The sequence below is a fragment of the Anoplophora glabripennis genome, unplaced genomic scaffold (genome assembly GCF_000390285.2).
Source record: "Anoplophora glabripennis isolate ALB-LARVAE unplaced genomic scaffold, Agla_2.0 scaffold589, whole genome shotgun sequence".
In the NCBI taxonomy this organism is placed as follows: Eukaryota; Metazoa; Arthropoda; class Insecta; order Coleoptera; family Cerambycidae; genus Anoplophora; species Anoplophora glabripennis.
Genome location: NW_019417707.1, coordinates 49478 through 72448, shown reverse-complemented (window position 1 = coordinate 72448; position 22971 = coordinate 49478). Strand labels below are relative to the sequence as shown.

Sequence of the window (22971 nt, the reverse complement as noted above, 5' to 3'; positions counted from 1 at the left end):
TTTGGTTCTTACGTACCAACCATTAACCGGATCAACACTACCAATCCTAAAATATTTTGGACGAATTTTATCCAGCTTTGTGAGGATTGTCTATCCTTGTTTTGTAAATCTACTCATCCTTTCTTTTTAATAGAACCGTGCAGTAAGAATGGCTGCTGGAGTGAGTATTAAATTTGTTTAAATATCTTCGTAAATACAAATCATCTTTGCGAATAAAGCCGTCAAACAAATTCCCAGTTTCGTGTTTTATAAACGTAATCTTTATTTTTTCCAGACCCTTTACACTTACCCTGATAATTTTCGTGCCGCAAAAGCGCTTATTGCGGCACAATATGCCAAAGCAAACGTCAAAGTGGCACCAAATTTCGTATTTGGCGAGACAAATAAATCAAAAGACTTCTTAAAGAAATTTGCAGGAGGAAAGGTTAGTAGTTTTTTTTAAACATTCTCGTCATAACTTTGACATTTGGGAGGTTATGACATTAAAACAGTTTATTTTAGGTACCAGCTTTTGAGTCAAACGATGGCAAATGCTTGCAAGACAGCAACGCTATCGCTTATTTTGTAGCGAACGACCAGCTTAGAGGCAAAAATGAATATGACACTGCCCAAATTCTGCAGTGGATTGGATTCGCAGAAGGCGAAGTACTTCCAGCTGGCTGTGCCTGGGTTTTCCCAATTTTAGGCATTATAAGGAACAATGCCGGTGCTCAGGAAGTATGTGTTTTCAGGATTTTTTTATTTGGTGGTATTAAATATTCAGTACTCTTTTTAGGCTTTTCAGAGAGCAAAAGATGACATGAAGTCTGCACTAACGGTTCTTAACAGTCACTTACTGGCACGCACTTATTTAGTTGGTGAACGTATAACCCTTGCCGATATTGTAGTGGCATGCAATCTGCTTAATGCGTACAAGTACGTTTTGGATCCAGATTACAGACGGCCATTTGGTAACGTTAACAGATGGTTCACGACCTTAATCAACCAGCCAGAGTTCAAAGCAGTCCTTGGGGAAGTCGAGCTTTGCAGTAAGGTTGCTACGGCTGGATCCGTTGTTGCAGAAGGTAAGAAAAGTTCGGAAATTAAATAATTGTGTTGAGTTCAGTAAATCGTTAACTGTTTTAATTATGCTTCAATTCAAAGCTAGAGAAAAGGTGCCTATTCTAGTTTGAGTTATTATAATGTAGAGTATTTTCAGTCGGTTTTTGCTATGATTATTTAAACTTTTTTGCGTATTTTTCACAATTTTTTATTTTTCAAGCTGCAAATTTATTTAATTGCGTTTCCGATAAGGATAATAGTTTGGATAAAAATAATAAAAAGAGTAAGTATAGCGTAAATATGTAAATATTTTATAGATCATCCAAAGAAAGGTATGAGACACATTTTTGACAAAGTTGTAACATATTGTTTAGCAAGGGGGTAACCACACTACCGATAGAGCTTATGTCTTTGCAGACTGAGAAATATTTTAAATGTACGTGGAAATATCAGGGAATTTTTTAGATTACATTTAGCTTTAATTATTGAGGTATTAAAACTAGATATTGCACCACCTGTTTCCAATAATCAATATTAAAAAAATGCCTACTAATAAGCCTCATCGCATCCTGTTTTAAGAGACTTTAGTGATTGCGACGCGGTTTGTGCACGATTTCCTGTAAAAGCTGCAAGAATGTAAAGATTGCGAACTTTTTTGTGCAAAATTGTACACGTATTGCGGAGAGTAGTTACCCCTTCAGTGCAGTTCTAGTAGCTTTTGGTACACCGTAGAAATAAAATATGTACCTAAATCTGTCTTGTAATTTTTGTAAGAAATATACTATAATAGTCCGGATGGTATCTGTTTCAAAAAGTCCATATTTGGGTGAATCATATATCCAAGGAGATTTTTGGCTTTCAAATATCACTTGAAATGAAAATTTTTCTATACGCATAAAAAACGTTCGCTTAACTTTTGGCGGCACAATATGTTAAAAAAATTCGAAAAATGTCATATTTTTCTTCCTATTTAATTGTGTATCTTTTCAAGAGTTGATTTTAGGCAAAAATGGAAGTGGAAAAAAATGTTTGTAATACATTTTTTACGAAATATGACTAGTTACAAATTGAATGAATCATGATTATTATTGTGAAGTCGAAAAAATCGCCAATAATGGGGTTAAAAAACATTACTTTTTAGGGATTTTTTTTGGGGTCTTTAAATTGGGTATAGGACCTTCATACTTGGCTCAAGAAAACTTCATGTTATGTAGAATCGCCACACCAAATTTCATCATCACACGGTATATACGTGTATCTATTTTTTGAAGGTCGTAATTTTCGAATACGAAATAATATATCGAAATGAAAGAACTATTCTTTTCTTAATATTAATTTTTTTTTTGTGATTAAAGTATAATTCAAATATTATTTATTGTTTAAAATATAAGCAAATGAGAAATTAACTCATTATATTACTAATTTTCGTCATATTTTGAAAATAATTGTTGTTTAAACAATTTCAGAATATTTAAATAAATAAATAAATTTCTTTTTGATCTTTGATAAACAGTATATTAGTTTATGCACTTACCTTTGATATTGACGGATTTGAATTTTTCAAAAAGCGTTTGAAAGCATGAGAGCCTTTCTGTATGTGATTAAATTTTCAGGTATCTAAGGGCCTTGATTTTTGCTGTGCAAAATTTGGTGTGATGATTCTACATAACATGAAGTTTTCTTGAGGTGGTGAAGGTCCTGTACCCAATTTAAAAACCCCAAAAAATTCCCTAAAAAGTAATGTTTTTAACCCCAATTTTGGAGATTTTTTCGATTTTTACAATAATAATCATGATTCGTTCGATTTTGTAACTAGTCATATTTTGTAAAAAAATGAATAACAAAAATATTTTTCCTCTTCCATTTTCACCTAAAATCAACTCTAGAAAAGATACATAATTAAATAGGAAGAAAAAAATGACATTTCGAATTTTTTTAACATATTGTGCCGCCAAGTCAAACCAAAACAGCTACCGCCTAATGTATAAATATTCTCTCTCAAAGGCGAATATTGCCAATACAAATTTGCAGTGTTCGTAACGAAGGGAGATATATTAAATTTGGTTTTTCACACTTCCGACGTCACTTTGATACTGACGAAGTAATAAAATACCAAAACACTTCACATTTTAACAATCCTATCAATTCTGTTAAATTCATTATTTGTTTGACAAGGTTTGAACAGAAGGAACTAATTTTTGATATAATAAAGCACTGTTTTTCTTTCTCCCGTGATCGTCCGATTTTAAGGAATTTATTCGACATAGTTTCGTTTATTTTTGTAGGTAAGGGCAAGAAGAAGGAAGAGAAGAAACAAGAAAAGAAACAGCAGCAACCCAAGAAAGAAACGCCTAAAAAAGTAGAACTGGACGCGGTGGAGGCTGCTCTCGCCGAGGAGCCTAAGAGCAAGGATCCCTTCGACTCCATGCCCAAGGGGTAAGTTGTTGTCATCGAGATCATAAATCTTCGACGTTTCGCGTGTGACGTCACTTCGGTAGTGACAATTGTCTAAATTTTGCCTTAGGACCTTCAACATGGACGATTTCAAGCGTTGTTACTCCAACGAGGACGAGAGCAAGTCGATTCCATACTTCTGGGAGAAGTTCGATCCCGAAAACTACTCCATCTGGTACGGGGAGTACAAGTACCCAGACGAACTGGCGAAAGTGTTCATGAGTTGCAATTTAATCACGGGCATGTTCCAAAGACTGGATAAAATGCGTAAGCAAGCTTTCGCCTCTGTGTGCCTTTTCGGGGAAGACAACAACAGTACGATCTCCGGCATCTGGGTGTGGAGAGGTCAAGATTTAGCGTTCCCTGTAAGTTATTTTTGTTTTTTGTAATCAAGGCTCGTTGATTTTGTAAATTTTTTTTCCAGCTTAGTCCCGACTGGCAAATCGATTACGAGTCGTACGATTGGAAGAAACTTGACGCCAGTTCCGAGGAGACTAAGAAGTTGGTCGAGCAGTACTTTTCTTGGAAGGGCGAAGACAAGGGCGGGAGGAAGTTCAACCAAGGCAAAATCTTCAAATAATCATTTATTCAATTGTTGCAACCGATTATTTAACATACTCCATATGAAAATTCAATAAATCCATGTTTTGTTAATATATTTTCTTATATATTGTTTTATTTTCGAGTTTTTCGAGTCTGGTGGAGATTCTGCTTCTTTAACCGCTTTTATACAGGGCTTGTTGGTGAATAAAGCCGGAGACACGTTTATTTATATTTTGGCAGTTTTATTTCAATTTGACGCAAAACGGAGAACGTTTTTGGAATGTTCCGTTGTCATTTCAGCTGAAGTGTCCCGCAAGGTTCCCTTTTAAACCCTCTGTTTTCTAACCTGAGGATTCTTTCATGTTTGAAAAAATTGCATTAAAATTTACAAAGAATGAGTAATTTGTCATAAATCAATAGTATTAAGAGGGCTGTATAGTAAATAGGCAACCAGCAATACAGTTTTATAGATTTTATTCAAATATGACTTAATGTACAAATAATAGACTTTCCTCCATTCTAACGCAAATTTTCTATACAATGCAGTTAGTTTGAAATTCAAATTACTTTTCGTTGTAAAGAAATGTGTAATTTGCCGCTTTGAACATCGTAAATTACAAATTTCTTTACACCAAAAAGTCATTCGAGTTTCAAATTTACTCCTTTTTATAGAAAATCTGCACTAAAATGGGGGAAAGTCTGTTATTTGTGCATAAATCGATATTTAGACAAACTGTGTAATAAAATCTATAAAAATGTATTGCTGGTTGCCTATTTGCTATAGAGCCCTCTTAACAGAGTAAGTAAAAAACAAATGAAGATCAAGTATTTGTTACTATAAATAGATCCCAAGATTATCCTATCCATGTACTTCAGAGCTTTTATAAATGATTGTCACGTGACCAGTTGTTTTATTTGGAATTTTTCTTGGCATTGGCAATTAAATTTTGGTAAAAATTAAAGAAACAATAACATCACATTATTTCGAAGGTAGAAGCAACGGTTTGTCATTGTTCATTATAAACGAATCATAACGACTGACGGTAATGAAATTTGTAATTTACCACTTTTGATTAAGCGGCATCGTATTTTACAAATTTGTTTACACCAAAAAGTAGGCTGATCCGACTATTTTACCCGATGGACCCTAATGTAAATGTCATCTACTGTAGCAGATACAATGAAGCAATTCAATTTTACTGGAAAATGGTGCAGCCTATGAAAACAAATATAGAACAGTGTTTCTTTCTTAAAGTATTTGATGATTTGATGCAACAAATATTTCCACCAAGCAAAAAAATATTCTTTCTTTCCATTCACAAGATAATCGAGAAAAACGATTTTTTTAGAAACTTGAGCACCCTTGAATTTTGGTGAATATGTTTATTGAGAATATTTTGCTTAAAATTACTTCTCATACGCTACTGAAGTCTTGCTCATTAAAACACCCTGTATATAATAGAGATCCAGATTTATTAAGGTGGCCATATTCCTGGCCGAGAAATAGTGAAATTTCTGTCTTTTTTAGGTACTGAAATCTTTAAAAGTAAGACGTGTAGAACAAAAGTAAGCACAAAAATAAAATCCTTGATGTTTTGTTTATTCATTGTTACCATTTAAATTTACTCAAATAAAATAACTGAAAAAAAGCGTTTGTAAAACATGCGTTTGCTGTTATTCTAACCCCACATTTTAAAATTATTTTCACGTACTTATAAATAAAAGTAAACAATTTTATATGTAGGACTAAGCAAGTAAATGTTATAAGAATATTTACATGTGGAATTATATATAAAAAAGTTAGTATTTTCGTAGATTTCAGTACCTAAAATCTTGATGGTTTGATCGTTTTTTGCACCTGTTTATTCGTTTTACTTCTTTGAAAATACTCAGGTGGCCTGACATAACATTCCTATTATTTGATAAGCTTTAGATTATTCAGTTATTAAATGTTTGAAATTATTTGTCTTTGCGGAAAACACTATTTAAAGAATATGGGGCGTTTTAACAACTTGGCAACAAGTTCGTCATTTGTTTGATTAGTTACAAGTCCAAGAGGTACGGCCCTCTAGATGCCAGTTTCAGAACTATTTCCATTGTCCGTCTCAGATAGTATAGAAAGCTATTTTTATGAAAGCAATTTTTGTGACATTTAGTACATCTATTATTCGAAAGATCCCTAGTGTAAAGTTATAATTGCATATACAGAACGGATCGATTTTTTTTTCAAATTTGGCTTTACTTTGGGGTTTTTGGGGGTGCTCTTTTTAAATAAAATAATACCATTGTTGTAGCACTTCCGGTTATACGGAAATCACCGTCTACTTGCTTATTTTAAATGCATATTTTTGCTTATTTGGATTCTACGCGTAGTCATCACAGAATGTTATGGATTTTTGAAAAAATAACTATTTTGCACATCTGACAGCGATATTTTAACGTTTTATTAATATTTATTTAAATATTTTATATTTGCCATTGACTAAATTTTCAATATACGCGTACATAAAATTAAAATAATAATAATAAACAAATAGAACTTTTAATCCTTAAAAGCAAATTCACAAAATACAAAAATTTACATATTTTCAATCGAACCCAGTTGCCATACATTGTTTTGTTACACAAATAAGCTAAATTGTTAAACCAACACATTAATATGTAAAATATAGATGTACACGCACCAGAAGCAGTTATATAATTCACACCTGTCTCCAAGCATGACAAAGTTGAACTAGTTTTGCGACCTTCCAGAAAAAGTAATGAGATTTTCAACGAAAAATAAGTTCTTTAAATAAAATTTCAACATGGCTTTATGTGGCGGAAAATCGAATGCGTTTTTCGTGTGCAGACATTTAAATTCATTTTCTGTAATGGTTTTTGTGACAATAATAGTGAAATGTTTCTGTCAGGACAGTTACACAGCGCCCAATATAAAACTTCGATTCCCTAGTGCTACCACAATGGGGGTAAGCAACTCCAATATTTATAGCAGAGATTTTTAATTAGGTTAATGTAAAAGTACCTAATAATTTCTTAAACGTTTGTTGATATTTATTTTTACTGTGTTGTCATGTTCTAAAACCATGGGCGTAGCTAGGATTTTTGCTTGGGGTTGGCCCAGAGGGTTGCTGCTAGTTCAGTGCAGATCTCTAAAAAAAAAGGTGGCGCAGTCAGTGACTTGTCAATATGAGAAAGAAAATATTATTGTTGGGTTTTCTGGGGTGGGTCGTGCACACCCCTACCCCCCTAGCTACGCACAGGTCTAGTAATTAGTAATTAAATTCTGTAATATCTGCTTCTTAGCTTAAAAATGTTGAAAACAAAATTATTATTACTTTGTTACTAGCAGCTGTGGTTTTTAATTTTCAGATTTTTATAGCCATAGCTTTTCCCATCGATTTACCACACAGAGATGTTTATTACTCACATTTCTTTGAAGCTCTCCATCCATTACCAAGTAACGAAACGTCTTTCGAATATCCTCCGTTAATTGAGAGAGATATGGACAGACAAATGGTTTATAAGGCCTTTGAAAAGAGAATTGAATCGTAGGTATACTGAGATGGGGATTTTCTTATGTCTAATCAATTGATATTGTCGTATTTACTGCATAATTTTGTCACTTCAACCACCAACCAAACCACTTGTTTAATTTATAAGTTTGATGCCATTTCATCTGTATTTAATTTTTTTAATCATGTGAACTTATAGATTTACATTAACTACTTATTACAAACATATACATGCATGTCAATACCTGTCAATATCTACTTAAGAAAAACCCCACCTACGTCACTTGAAAATAATATTTAGTTGCTACTTTCTCTTACGTTTTTTAGCAATGGTTATCCCGGCAAACCTTGTTTATTACGAGCTATCTGTGAAATGTCTCTGTATTCCATAAAAGACATTAATGGTGTTCTTGGAGAAATTATCCACATAATATTTACGTAAGTAATACAGATATAATATCTGCAAATATTGAGTATTTATTTTTCTATAGACCTTCAGCTAGTAAGAATTTCGGGCTTTCTTCCGAATACTCAACAGCGGAACGAAGAGGGAGAAACCACGACTGTTCGTCGTACGAAAAAAAATGTAGTATAAGTTTTGTAGATCTAATAACCTGGGTGGAAGACACCGTAGATGAATAAAAGTTGGTGTTAGTCATCCAGAACAGGACTAAAGTTTATTAGATGAAGGTTATTTCATTGTTGATAAAGTGAACGCTGTGAAGTTGTGTTGTGTGGAACTTTTGATAGATAAAATATAGACATAAGCATGGTTGATTTAGAAATATTATGTTGATTGGTAATACTCATTTCCAAAAAGAATTGTTCTTCTCATAGGTAATAATTTGTGCTGACACTATGGTATGTTTAGTGTGAGGTTATGTTTTTATTGTATATTTTCTGTCAGTTGTCAGTTTCCTGTTTTAAAATAATTAATTGTAATGTACACTAGAACTCTTGTAGTATACCTATTACCTACTTATAAGTTATAAGTTTTAAGTTGTGTACCTACGTACACAAAATACAGTACAAGAGGGTCAGTCTCATTGCTGATATTGTCCACAGTTTTAAGCACAGTTAAGCAATTTGTTGCGGTGACGTTTGCAACGTCCTCTGGATCCTGACGGCCTACATACGTCAAAATTTGTGTGCAAGCGTCAGCCCTGACTGACTTATCTGATAACGTAGGTTATAAAATCAGTGTTGTGTACATGTGGATGGGAATATTATGACAACTCTAACTTGACAGATTTTTGAAAAATGAGTGGTTTACATTGTAAATTAAGATTGAATTTGTATTTATATACCTACTTATTTTGGTCTTTTTCTTTTGTTCTGCTTAAAAACGTATCAGTTGAAAGTGTAAAGAAAATATTTAACGCATCCAAATAAAATTTATTTCACCTCAAAGTTGACCTGTAATAGTATAATATTCCATTTAATTTACACTGACAGAACAACGAACATTGCATAAACTTATTATCCACAATTATTGGTCGTCACTTGGAAGTACAGGAAAAATAAATACCTAACAAAAAAGTAAAGGTTGTCCGTTAATGTCACCTCCTTTCAGCTAGTGAAAAAATAATTTTTGTAGTACAAAATGCGTGTCTAGGAAAGGACGTGACATTACCATCATATAATGTGTGTATAAAAATAAGTAACAAAGATTGTATAATATTTAGTAATTACCTATTTTAATATATATTCTTCGGAACAGGCAACAATATTTGACAACGAGTCTTAAAAAGATTTACTCCCCAGAAAAATTAACACCAGCCATTTACAATATTATGTACATGATATAAAACGCGGCATTCCAACGAAAACGTTACTGAGAGTTAATTTTTGTGAGATCCGGTTGCTATTCCTTAGTAAGACACTACATAAATGAATATTTGGAACGGTACATGTAGGAAATTGCCACCTACTAATACTGACATAATTTTCCATTTAACTATAAAAATTCTACCTCTTATTACGTTGTTGTCAAGTTGTATACTTTTACAAAATCTATTTTTAAAATTATTAAAAAATAAATCCAGGTTAAAAGTTGCTGTTTACAATTTTTTAGGGGTGATTTCTATGCACACATTTAAATAGGGGTATCTTCACCTGAAATCTCGGATAAGGTTGTATATACAGGGTGTCCCAAAAATAAGTGCCAACATTTTAACCACATGGCTTCTGGAACATACTTTATGTTTCATATTTAATTGTAATGAACAAAAAGAAGCATAAAAATAGGAATAAATTTTTGCTTGTATTTAATATGTAGTTAGAAAAGTAAATAAAGAAGGCTCTGGAAATGTCTGAAAAGTAATTGGCTAAGTTTTAAACTTTGGGCGTTTCCAAAGCTACATAGATTTTTTAATTGAAAGGGAAATTAAAAAAATTTTAAGTCTATAGATGGTGCGAATATAGTACGGTATGCCTAAGCGCGTGTGGTGACGTCACTAAAGAACAAGACGAAATTGAGGCTTGTATTGGCATGAAAATGCAGCGACTTTCTGTTTTTCTAATAATTACAATTCTAGAACTGTCGCAGTCTAAGCATATTCACATCATTCATTTCATTGTGCGGAACAGATAAATCTTCAAACTCGACAACAATATTTAAGGTTATGTTCACCTTTAGATGCTATATACTTAAAGCGACTTTTTAATACGATTTATAACGTCTATACATTTGAAATACTATCCGCTCTACTTCTTACGTATCGCTTAAATTGTCAATTTACGATATATATAAACTACTATTTGTGTCCAAACGAAAGACTGCGTCTCGTTAATGGTGTCATGTGCCGAAAAGATGAAACAGAGCTCACCAAAACGGTTTATAAAAAATTTATGGTGCAACCCTTTTCGAGATTTCAAGGAAAATTACCTGCATTTAACTTTCATCAACCACTACCGAATTTTGTCTTAATTTTTAAAACTTTTTCATCCCTCATCAGTTTACTCTATTAAAACGAAAATAATTGGAGGTTATGTCAGTATTACAGGCTAGAACTTGCTTGTGAACCAAAGTGCCGGACGATAAACCTCAATAATTTCGACTATTTTATTATTTTATTAATTTAGTATCAAAATATGTCAACATTTTTTGCTATCTAGGAGTAATTAAAATATATTTAAGTCTTAAACACCTGATTGTGTTTCTTATTATAAGTTTTAAACATCGAACACATATAAATACTTTTTTTATAAACAGCGACGATGACTTTAACCTCATCGCAAGATCGATAAGAGGACTCCCCTACACGAGAGGGGGAAGCGGCGGTACATTAGTAACAGAAAATGCGCCGTTGCCCCCTCTCCGCGGCGCTAGAGGGGAATGCTTTTCACGGAGCCTGCGACGCTTATTATTATTTTATCTTTTAAGAAGTACAAACAAGGTCCACATAACCCGCCATTTTACGAAACGATTTGCTCGTAACAAAATTAAAGACTTCCCATCAATGTTCTCTAAAATACTGAAATCAGCACTACGTAGTAATTGCTTTAGCTTAAAATTAAGCCTTTCACCAGTTTTTATGTCTTCAGGACAAATAGAAATAAAAGGAGACGTTTTTTTTTGCAATTCATATGGTACGCAGTTGTAGTGACATTTTGCTGCAGATTTGTCAGAACTAAAATCTGACGGTTGATTCCTATAGAAAATTGGTTCTAGGTGACTGTAGTGGAGAATTTTCTTTTGAACAAGTTTTAGGAATTTAAAAACTTTACTCGACAGAAGCAATCACATTAAATGTAGGAGTATTATTCAAATCTTCTCCCTGATCCACTACAAATTGTAACTGAAATTCTCGTCCATTACTGCAAGACTTCACATTGCTTGTAGAACCAAGGAAGTTTTAAGTAACAGAAATTTAGAAATACCTCCCTTCATTTTTATTTCGTTTGTAGATTCACCAAAATTGATGGAGAATCACTATACTCCAAGCTGTATATAAAATCGTTTGTAGTCGCTTATAGTAACAGTTGGGTATTCCGTTTATAGTTCCTTAAAATTTTACATAGAGTCACCATAATCCAGTGTAAAATTCATGTAGTAGTAACGTTTATTTAATTTTTAGCTGATCCAAAATTGAGACTAGTACCCATACTCAGCTGTACATAAAAAATAGAAGCTGATACACTACAAATAACTACAAACGATTTTAGAGCCATGTAATATAGTGACTATGTGACTACAGCTATACAGCTATGAATTTAGTGACACCGTTTTGGAGGAATTACAGACGAAATAAACACTACTACAAACAATTACGATTTTAAAACTAAAGCTTGTGACTCCAAGTTAGCTTTTGAGGAACTACAAATGAAATAAGCGCTACTGCAAATAAAATAATGAATGATTTTGGAATATAGAGACCTTCTATCAATTCTCGAAAAACTACGAACGATATATATGTTACTATAGACGATTTTAGAGACAGAGGTTGAAGTAGAGAAGTTCTTACTATGGGCACACTTGAATTGTTTTCTGAGGTATTCCAAACTATAAACGTTCAAATCAACCGTTAGATTTGAGTACTAAACTAATGAAAAAATTAAAAAGGTTTTCCGAAATTTTTTCGTGATTTTTGACAGACTGTATTTAGGTAAAAATGGTCGTATCGAGAATTAAAAAGAAGCATTTTGAAGCTCTAAGATTCTAGTGTTTAGATCTTTCGGTCGAATTTTTTTAAGAGATACGGTTATCATGCAATTCTAAGAAATAGCGTCCACGGACTTGGAATTTTTTTTTCAGCTAAACCATTGCATGTACCAGATAGCTTGTTTATTCAGCTTCAATTTCCGTTTTTTTAAATTTCGATATTTCATCAAAATGTCGGACTTTTAAAGGAAAAGGATTCTTTTGTCTTCAATCGATATCTCGGCGACAAATGGTGGTACAGAGAATTGAAGGGTACTTTCGAAAACTGGAATAAATTTCCTATAACATTCTGCCGCAACTTTTCGGATTTTTTTTTTCATCTTTTACACGAATTTAAAAAAACCGGAAAAAAGGGTAATTTATTTTTTAGAAAATTGACGGTTAAATTAGAAATATTCACGAAATGACTAATGTTAAGCATGACTTTTACAGTTCGATATACCCAGAAGAACCCTGTAAAGTTTCATCTTGCTGAAATAAATTTCAACGGACCATGGAGAAAATAAAAAAAATTTGCAAATTTTTTTTGTTGCGCTATTTATTAGAATTGCATGATAACCGTAGCTCCTAAAAAAATTCGACCAAAAGATCTAAAAACTAGAATCTTAGAGCTCCAAAATGCCGATACGACTTTAATTCCCGATACGACCATTTTTCACCTAAATACAGTCTGTCAAAAATCATGGAAACTTTTCGGAAATTCTTTTGACACTTTAATTTTTTGCATTAGTGTAGTTGATGGGTCTTTTAAAGGCTTAACTTTTCCTTTGGAGCTACTACAAAAGAAAAAAATGTTAGAGAGAAAGAGAAAATGTTCACTAGGCTTATATTAATAGCGTCTTTTATCATATCATAACAGAAACATGTTTGCAAATTTGCCCATCATTGAAATTACTGATAAATTTGTAGGTAGCTTAAGCAATTGTGAACACTTTTTTCAGTGTAGCTTGATAATTTTTTTAATGGCTAAAAAAATCAATTGCTCCTTGCTTAACCCATTCTGATAAAAGGTTTAATTTCAAAAAAGCATAATTATTAGACTAGACAGCGTTTGGGTTAGGGTACGGTACGAGAGGAATTTTTTTATTACTAATAATTATTAACTATGCCCACCTTGATCTTCAGTTCGACAACTGAATTTATTTGCTGTTGAGATTTTAAAAGAAAATGATTCAAAATGAGCTTAGGGGCGGGATCGCGTCTCAAAATGGTCGTTCGCAAGAATCCCAAAAAAATATCGTATCAATATTAAGAATTTCATTATTTGGCGTATTTAATTTATGGTTTTTATTTCTGTTTCATATATTCCATTAATTCAAAAAGGCTGGTCTAAAAACAACACCTCAAAATCCGTAAAATAATTCAATACACATTTCTTATAAAAAATAAAACTAAGGAAAAAAAATGTGTTTTTCCTGGTGTTGCATTCATTTTTTTACTTGTTTATGATCCATACGAATTTCTTTTAATTGTACTTATTATTTTCTCAATGTTTTAAGGTTATGTCGATTACGGAACAAAAAATTATATACCATAGAACTGGTTTCGTGGGTCCACGTCAGCAAATGTAATAATAAGGATAATGACAGCGACGTGGGGTTACTCGAGGAATAGTTGGAAGCTTATTATTATCATTTTTCTTTAAAATGCACTCGTCCTCATAGCGTACCCTTTACAATGAACTGACGCGTAGTTTAAGTACTGATGTTAAACGGGATACGGAAAGTAAGTACCTAAAAGCGTTTAGAAAAAATACACTCAAGGCAAAACACGTAATTTTAGAGAGATTGTCCTGCAACCACACACTTTAATCTTTAACAACAATAAAACATCGATCACTTTGTTCCCAGATGACATGGTTAGTTAATAAATATAATATCAAATTTTCAACGGTCGTACATCTGCCACGCAGGACCAGTCAAACCGAAACAAGTATCAGAAAATCCGTTCTGTGGCATTAGTAGAAGAAATATTCGGTTGTGAATGAGGTTTAGGTATAAATTAAGAATTTGTGTTTAGTATTTTTCATTTATCACCACTTCTATGGTAAATAAATTGGTATTTTATGGTAAAACCGTTGCCATGAGGCAAAGACATTTGTGTGACAAACTTTTAGGACTGGCTTCTCTGACAAACAAAACAAGCGTAAGAATTTTCTCTAAAACTATTTCTAAGAGCGAAGGTTTGAAGTAAAACACAGTTTTTTCCAGAGTTTCTTGACGCGAATCCTATTTCAAAATTGCTCGATCGCATCAGGTTTTAGATATATCCTAACCTAAAAGTGCGAAAATACGGTATTACGCTATATTTGAGGTTAAAAGTACTGTCTTTCTTTCAAAATTAATTTGAATCGTTAGAATCTCTTCTTTCCTCTCGAGAAATTATTTATTATTCAATTTGATTCTAACGATTTACCACGTGGTGTAACATAACCTCAAATATAGCGAAAACCAGCGTTGTTGACACTTTTAGGTTAGAATCTCTTGTAAACCTGACTTAATGGAGCAATTCTGGTGCTGGAATTGGATTCAGAACATCAAATACTTATAAAATTATAGACTGCCTTCTAATTTTGTCTTAAATTAAAGGTGTTTGAGTAATTTTATGAAAAAATGTAGCTTTTACAGCATGTGTACTAAGATTATGTGGTGGATTTGTTTGGAGACGTTTTTATATTGATTTTATACATTATTTCTTATTAACAGTTATAAAATATTGTTTATTTGACGTGGAAGACGTGTTTCGGTTTGACGGATCTTCCGCTCTAGATCACCGCGGCATATTAACGTACTCTTAAAAGTCCTTGTAGCGTAATGATTGTCTCCTATACTACTTTCTTTCACAAAAGTCTCTAATTGCTGTAGTCGAAAGACTCCCATTCTGAAAACCGGGAATCCTGTTTTTGCAGTCTTTGGGTGCATTCCTTGATGTAGGAATCTTGGATTCTGTACATGCCAGAGTTGGCTTGGAACATTAGGGTCTCTAATATCCTCTCGTTCTTAATAGCTTTCGAGGGCAGCACAACCTGAAACGAAGAAGGGCAAGCTAGTCTTTTACAATAATTTAGAACTAAGGACGAAAAAAATGCAGGGCGAATCCCACATTTTTGTTAACCCTTTTTATTCTAACAATTTTTTGGGCAAGATGAATCGATCTTTGGGAATTTAACTGATTTCTTTTTACCTTAATGAGTTCCTGCGGCGATATTCTGTACAACTTTAGATCCCTAGCTAAACGTTCCATGATGCATTTGAATTCTAATTTAGCGTCCAATTTACTAGAAGTTTTCGTCCGAATTTTGTGCCTAGCCCAAGCCAGCATCGCCTCGAATTTTCGTACTTCGGGCACCTCGAGATTCCTGAAAAGTCAACACAATGAACACCATCAGAACATATTTTTGCGTAATCGACCCAGCCACGAAAATACAACTTTCAAACAATGATCCGTCTTTGTTTTGTCTTTCCATGGCTAGATCTGCCAAGCCATGGAAATACAACATTCAAATAATGACTTGAACCTTTGTAGTAGACCCTTCTTTCTTTTGTTTTTCCATGGCTGGACAGAAAATACAATAAACTCTAGTCTTGGCTCACTTACCTGCACATTATCATTTGCACCATGGATTCGCTCAAATTTAGGAATTCGCTAGTTTGAAATAAGGCATACGCTCTTGTTTCCACAAAAGCCAAGATCATATTTACAAGTTCCGAAGCAGAGGTGTACCTCCAGTAGTAGTTCTCCAGAGAACACAGCATGCAGCACACCTGAAATTATCGATTTCTTTTGTAGTTTGCTCTTGTATGCACTGTGTTGGATTTTTTTTGCTTGAATAAGACTTTATGTCAATAAAAATATATGTTTCTCTTTATTGCATCGATTGTAGATTACTTTATCACAGAAACAAGTTAGTTGAATCTAATTTTCACTTAGTTTTTTACTTATTCAATATTTATTACGTACTTTCACCATAAAAATTTATTGCTATCTATTTTTTTTTATTAATTAATTTGTGTTTTCAATGAAAGGCAACACGATCTTTGCAAATTTACGATTTATTACGTTGTACATTCGTGTACGTGTATACCCTCCTATATTAACCTAAATACTTACCACGTCTATCCTCAAGAACTGCTTGGCGTGATGGAAGCATGCCTGTAGCAGTTCGGGCAGGTCATAATGCTCAGCTGCACAGATCAATCCGGGTATTGTTGAACACGTTAACGGACAAGACCCTGTATGAAGATAGTCCAACAATATTCGAAATGTTTCGGGATCGAATTCAATAATAGAAAATTCAGTCTGGGCCAGCTTCGCCCTGTCTACTTTTTGAGCATCTGCGCAAACGCTGAGTCTCGGTACCGGCAGTTGGGAGAGCGAGGGTTTGTCTTTGCCCTCCTTGTCCTTCCCTTCTTTGTCTGAAATCGAAAGATTTATAAAACAAAGCCTCACGTCTGACGCGTCATCGTCTCGTGACGTCATCGCCAGTGGTTGCAGTTTCCAATAGAACAGGATTCTGAATCACATTGCAGTGTATTAAATCTGTGACGTTACGCGCGAAGCTTTGAGGCTTCATGTAAGCAATAATATACCACTTACTAGAACAGTCCTGGCTGCTAGCCCACTTCTTCTTGTCGTCGGCCGACAACTGCTGGGTGTTGTGCTTCCTGATGGACCTGCCCCACCCGGCGGTGATCGTCCCCAGCCTGGTGAACGCCCTCTTCACCATGGGCGAGCTGGGCACGCTCTTGGGTCTGGGCGACTCGATGTCGGGCACCTGCAGGAAGTTGCTGCTCTTCGGTCGCGCCTGCTGGGGGCTGAGTAGCGTCGGGACCGGCCTCGCTAACAGCTCCGCAACCGGTACTTGTGGTGAGCCGAAACCAGTTTGGATGCCGTACAGCATCTCCTGGAACACCCTGCTGCGGACCCCCAGGATGGCCCTGACGCCGACCAGCTTCACCTTCTGCTTGGACTGGCCGACGAGGAAGGCGACGTCGAAGAGCTGGGCGTTGGCCAGCGTGTTCGCCTCGGTGTTCAGGAACATCCTGGTGAAGTCTTTCGCTATTTGGTCGTAGTCTTCGAATTGGTCGCGCACGCTGTCCAGCAGCGGCGAGGATGGTCTCATGTGGCCGATGGGCCTCCAGGAGCCTAGAACGAAAGATTTTTTGTACGCAATAACTAATCGCCAACAAGCCAGTAAAAGGTACTAAGTGAACAACACACAATCCTGCTGCAGCACGTACAAACAAAGACAAATCGATAGGATATAGTATAGATTTATTTTGATTGAATTGTTTTAGATACCGAGGAAATATCAAACGAAACCTTGGAAACCATTCGTATGGAATCAGATTTTATGAACAGTTGTTTTCTTTCGGTTGTGGAAAGACACAATTCATATTACGAAATTGGCATCCCAGTTTCCAGACCAATAAAATCTGTATAAACTTTATTGATGTACAATTAGATACCGACTTGATTGTCGTCTTTAACGAGATTACGATGAAATGCGATGATATGATAAAATCACGAGGGTTGCAGTGCATTTGTTTGTCGATTACTTGAGCAGGATCCAGTGGCGTAGGTATACGATAACTAACTTCACTTAACCATTTAATCATTAAGACTTTTTGGTCTAAAGAACAACATCCGGAATTATGTCATAGACCTAAAAAATACCTTGGAGGTATTCCCACATTTATTTACCTCTTCTGTAGGGTTTGGGTATCTGGCCGGTTTCCGCGTGGTTCTGTAGATTGGCGACGATGTCCTCCAGCATCTGCGATCTGGTCCTTTCCTGCATCCTGGCGAATTTCGGTGCCGAATAGCTGGCTCTCTCGCCGTTCACTATTTTCGTCAGTAGCCACTCCCGAAACATCGGACCTTTGTCGAAGACGCTCTGCTCCCACAGGTAAGGTTTGTAGGCACCTACCTCGTCCCTAGTGACCACCGACACCTCGTAACGCGTGGGCTTCCTCTTGATCCTAGGAGAGGTCCTCACTGGAAAACAGGACACTGTTATCTGTGTTTGTGATTGTGGGACATTAGAAAAAATAAAGCCGCCGTTTGTTACTCGTGAGAAATGGTGATGTGAGAGTTTGAAAAAGGGAATACTGTCATTTGTTTCGGTTGGACAAGATGGGAAAATGTTATTGTGAGACTGAAAAATGGGATACAGTCGTTTGTTTTGGTTGGACTAAATGAGAAAACGCGATGGGGAGAATTTGGAAAAGGGGATACTACTTGTTTTTATTGGACCAGATGGGAAAATGAGATTTTGGAGAAGAAAATACTGTCATTTGTTTCGGTTGGTCAAAATGAGAAATGATGGTCATAAGACTTTGTAAAAGAGGATACTCAGCTCACCTAGTATGAAAGTGTGAAGAAAATGGCTCTTTATACAGGCTGGTGAGAACGAAGTGTTGTCTGCTTCAAGGAAGACCACGCATACTATATCGTTGCCTATGTGCCTCTTCCTCTGCAACTTCTGTGGATCGTGCCGTTCGTATGGTAACAGTGTACTGACGTGGAACATTATCTCTATATTCCTCCAGTTTGTATAGACGGAGTATAAGCCTATAAAAAAGGAGAGATTCAGGTGTGAATTCAATTATTAGAAAAACAATTTCCAGTGGAATGGATGAGACTATAAATTCGGGTATTTGTTGAGTGTCTTCTTGAATGATTTGTATTTCTTTTTGGTTGTAATGTATCATCGCCGTTAAAATTAATATTTTCGGTGTCACAGTGGGGTATCATTTAAAAAATATGCGATGTCATGTCATGCGATGACACGGCAATTTAGTTAATAGGAAGAAGACTATTTCCATATTTACTATTACCGTCGTTACGGTCTCATATCGAAAACGTGCTATTTACTCAAGGGATATAAAAGTGTTTCTTCACATGAACGACGTTTAATTAATTTAAAATGTAAAACGGACAATTGGAGTTGAGTCTGAATCATGAGAGTTTCCTTCTATTGATTAATTAATATTTATATATTTTCATATATTTGCATGTCTGCTTTAGTTATTTTGGTATCCTAAGTTGTACAAACTAAAATATCTAAAATTCAATAATCGAACACGTATTGAAAAAACGATTAAACTTTCACACGAAATGGACTATGAAGCATCAAGTAAAATGGGAAGAATGTAATTTATGTTGACGCACCCTATACTTACTATTTTACCATTTTAGCTGTCATTATCGGGAAAAACAACTACATAAAATATAAATTACGTACACCCTCTATTATTATTTCGCATGCTTAGAAAGCGACGAAATTAATTACACATATTAGCGATCCTATTAAATGTTCATCGTTGCACTTATCCTACTCGTTAAATTATAATCATGGAAGTAATAGCTCTTTATTGTGTATATGTTGTTCATTCCGTGCCGAGGTTACTTCCGGACCCATTCGGCTAACGATTTCGGAGGAATTAGCGTACCCTTCTACTGGCAACGGATATTGCAAAAGTTTGGTCCCGCTCCTAACAGCAGTCATTGACATTACCGCGGCCTTTTTCCAGAAACCGTTGTTACAAAACAAAGTCGAATGGGGTCAGTGAAATATATAGCCTCAGAAGGAATTGTTGTACAAACATAAAAGAAAAGGAAATATTTGTTTTTAAACAAAATCGTTGATGATCATCAAATGCTGTTCATAGCTTTAAAATCTTACCAGTGAGATCGTGCACTGTATCCAATCCACCTTTGTACTTATCGAAACCTTTCAATCGGACCTTTTCCCCTAGTATTTGCAGGAATTCTTCAAACATAAAAGAATTGTCGTTATTGTCTAAGATCTCCTCTTCCGTGTACTGTCCTTCTTTGACGTAGATGACGCCAACTTTCAGCTCCGATTTTATGAACACCTAAAAACATATATTCGCAAAATTTAAAAAGTTGAGGAAAATCGTAGGAATCTACGCGAAAAAGGAAAAGCGAAAAGGAAATACCTGATCCAGTTTGAGAAGTTCCTCAGGTGTATCAGGAAGTTGTCCGAGTGTTAAGGGCGGGTTAATGTTGACTTCTTTTCCTAAGGATCTCACCACCTCCTCGCGATTATATCGATCTGCGAAAACACAACTTGCCGGGATTAAACCGTGAACGGTGTAACTAATAGCTCTCACCAATATTCTGGAAATTACATACAATTATTAATACGGGAAGCTTCTAGCTAAATCAATATTATAAGCGCGCCTAAATCCAAACGTTATCTGCTACAAAGTAAGGTAAAATTCATTCCATCAATGAGAGAACAAAGCCCCACGGCTACATTCTTGACGTCATCAAAATAAACGAAGCGAGGTTATCACTGTTAAAGTCACTAGATTGGACAAGAACTGCGACTGATCACACTTTTCTTAATAAAATTAAATTGCAACAGTATTTTTGAATATTGGGTTATTAAACAAACAAAATATGTGAAAAAATTAATAATTGCTTAAAATGGATTGAAGATTCAAATTTCAAAGTTGGCAATGGTAATTTAGCCCTAATATGGCTATTAATTGCAGTACTTTATCAATTTAGGGACTTATCCCTAGATTGATATTTCAATCAAAAGTCTGCCAATATCTAATTGTTGCAATTTTTATATTAAAAAATTTGGTCATGACATAATAAACTTATATTTCAAGGTAGGCAACAAGGATTTTGTCCTAAAATGATGGTTGATCGCGATGCTCTATCAAACTAGGGACTTCAATTACTGTTTTGTGAAAAAAGGACGAACCTAAATTGATCTCTAGAGTTGAGGGTTTCTTGCTTAATAGACAATATAACAGGACCTAGGTCTTCATCGTTCGTAAAGTAATTCCAATGCTCGGTACCGTAGAAGTATTTCTCGTAGGTCTCTTGTTCCACACTTGTCAGTTCGAAGCCTTGGTTTTTCTCCCACTGCTCCTCAATAGCCGTCTTCTTCTTTGGCGACGAAGAGTCGTCTTCGTCGTCTTCGTACAAGTCGTTACAGCCTCAAAGAAACCAAATAATAACAGTTATTCTGTATTAAATATAGTTTTACTTACTTCGATCCCTCCGTCTGCTGAAACCGTTCTCGTGCTCCATTCCGTCCGTATTATCTTCCTCTTCCTCGCCTTCCTGTATTTCATTCTCGTGCTCGGATTCGCTTTCATCCCAGATGGTATCGGAGGTGATCTTCTGTCGCGAACATTCTATCCAGTATCCAGGTGTAGGAATGAAATTGTGGGGGAATTCTTCGCAGAACTCATCTGGAAATTATCAGAAATACGTTTATCTCCTAGACATTTTTTAACACCGTGTTGTATGTAGTTAGAAAAACTAGAATCTGCCTCGAGGCGTTAACTGATACTATTAATGACATTTTAACTGTTTCAGCGTCTTTTCCGTTAGATTAACTCAGAATGTTATCGTGACTAGCACTTTATTAGAGCTATCACTTATCGATGTAATTTGCTTTATCTTTGACGTTGTGAACATCCAGTTTGACATGGTAAAGCAGTGTACTGTACCATTAAAACTATTTTTTGTCATTAAATTGAGTTATGCTATCTCATAATAAAATATTGCTGACTGTGTTTTTTTCTCCCTCTCGCAGTATTTCTTATACATCATCTTTTTTGGTCTAGAATCTGTCATTGCCATTACCTTTCAGCGAGTATTAAAGCTCAACGTTATAGTGCTTTGAATAATTTATCTAAATATTTTATGAGAGTAGTATGTTAAATACATTTTCTTCGTTCTATATCGATCGTTTGAAGAATTGGGTTGCCCTTACACTTTGAGGGTCTCATTCAATATTTACGCATTTTGTTGTACGTATTTTATCAAAGTTAACCAAATATTGGAAATGAATGATGTATTAAATAAAGATATGCCATTAAAGGAGTACCTACTTAAAATGGTAGTAAATTATGCAGTGATACTAGACTTTGTCGCTAATGGTGAAAGTGCCACCAACGACTACAAAGATTACTAAAAAAAATCATCGAACTAACAGATCTACCATACTTTTAGCCCTCCCTATTTTTATTCCGCTTGTATGTCATCATAAATAGTAATTGATTACCTGAGAGTGGTCAATAGCTTTTCTTTTAAAACGAAATCAGCTCGTTGCGTTTATTAATAGAGGGTTATCTCCGCCTTTGATGTTAGTTTGGTTTTTGGCTCGTGTCCAATAGCATGTCCAAATATCGTAAATGATATTAAATATTGAACGTGGAACAATTTTAATGTGAAATATCTGCTGGTGCTGAAAGAACATGTAATTTATTGATGAGTCAGATAAAATTGGAGAATTAAAAAAAATACAGCCTGTTTTACAAAACTCGCTGTATAGTATTGTTATTATTTGTATCAAATTGAATTGAATATCCATATATTAAGCTATCTACAATGCGAAACCGGCGATTCTTTTTACAATATCTGCGGTTCTCTCGGCATGTACATAGGAAAAGCTCAGATCAACGAACTTCTAGTTTGATGGATTGCTGCCAAGGGGAATGGAAAGCTTTTAAGGCATCGGCTCCAGAACTGAAGAAGAAGCTCTAAATGTTATTGACAGATTAATGAGAACTGTTTCGTAAAAATGGAATTCGACGTATCTTATCAATTCTATTAGAGAAATCCTTGGCGAGGCTTAAGCCTTTGATCTGAACCCCGTATACGAGTAGATAAATCTTGAGGATTTATTCGAGACTACTTTTCAAAGAAACATAAGTAGTTTAATAAACAATTGCTATTAAAAAACATTGTTTATTCACTTAA

General features: G+C 34.8%; 3 protein-coding genes across 3 annotated transcripts in view; 2 read left to right on the top strand and 1 right to left on the bottom strand.

Annotated features, from left to right (window-relative positions):
* The first annotated feature begins 49 nt into the window (after positions 1 to 49).
* On the top strand, positions 50 to 4269 carry LOC108915330 (elongation factor 1-gamma). The gene is made up of 7 exons (XM_018721336.1): positions 50 to 160; positions 275 to 424; positions 502 to 717; positions 776 to 1064; positions 3327 to 3477; positions 3566 to 3860; positions 3920 to 4269. Exons 1-7 carry the CDS (start codon positions 149 to 151, stop codon positions 4073 to 4075), a joined length of 1269 nt encoding a protein of 422 aa, XP_018576852.1. The 5' UTR covers positions 50 to 148; the 3' UTR covers positions 4076 to 4269.
* Positions 4270 to 6898: 2629 nt separating this feature from the next.
* LOC108915326 lies at positions 6899 to 8313 on the top strand. The gene is made up of 4 exons (XM_018721324.1): positions 6899 to 7007; positions 7411 to 7589; positions 7881 to 7991; positions 8045 to 8313. Exons 1-4 carry the CDS (start codon positions 6912 to 6914, stop codon positions 8193 to 8195), a joined length of 537 nt encoding a protein of 178 aa, XP_018576840.1. The 5' UTR covers positions 6899 to 6911; the 3' UTR covers positions 8196 to 8313.
* Positions 8314 to 12892: 4579 nt separating this feature from the next.
* The window catches only part of LOC108915334, a 57273-nt gene continuing 47194 nt past the window's right edge, over positions 12893 to 22971 (bottom strand). The window contains exons 5-15 of the mRNA XM_018721341.1: positions 21252 to 21455; positions 20960 to 21197; positions 20181 to 20361; positions 19904 to 20096; positions 18580 to 18789; positions 17920 to 18213; positions 16813 to 17361; positions 16327 to 16631; positions 15814 to 15980; positions 15400 to 15574; positions 12893 to 15241 (exon numbers count right to left, since the gene is read on the bottom strand). Coding sequence (XP_018576857.1) covers positions 15068 to 15241; positions 15400 to 15574; positions 15814 to 15980; positions 16327 to 16631; positions 16813 to 17361; positions 17920 to 18213; positions 18580 to 18789; positions 19904 to 20096; positions 20181 to 20361; positions 20960 to 21197; positions 21252 to 21455 — 2690 coding nt within the window. The 3' untranslated portion in view covers positions 12893 to 15067. The remainder of the gene's footprint in view (positions 15242 to 15399; positions 15575 to 15813; positions 15981 to 16326; positions 16632 to 16812; positions 17362 to 17919; positions 18214 to 18579; positions 18790 to 19903; positions 20097 to 20180; positions 20362 to 20959; positions 21198 to 21251; positions 21456 to 22971) is intronic.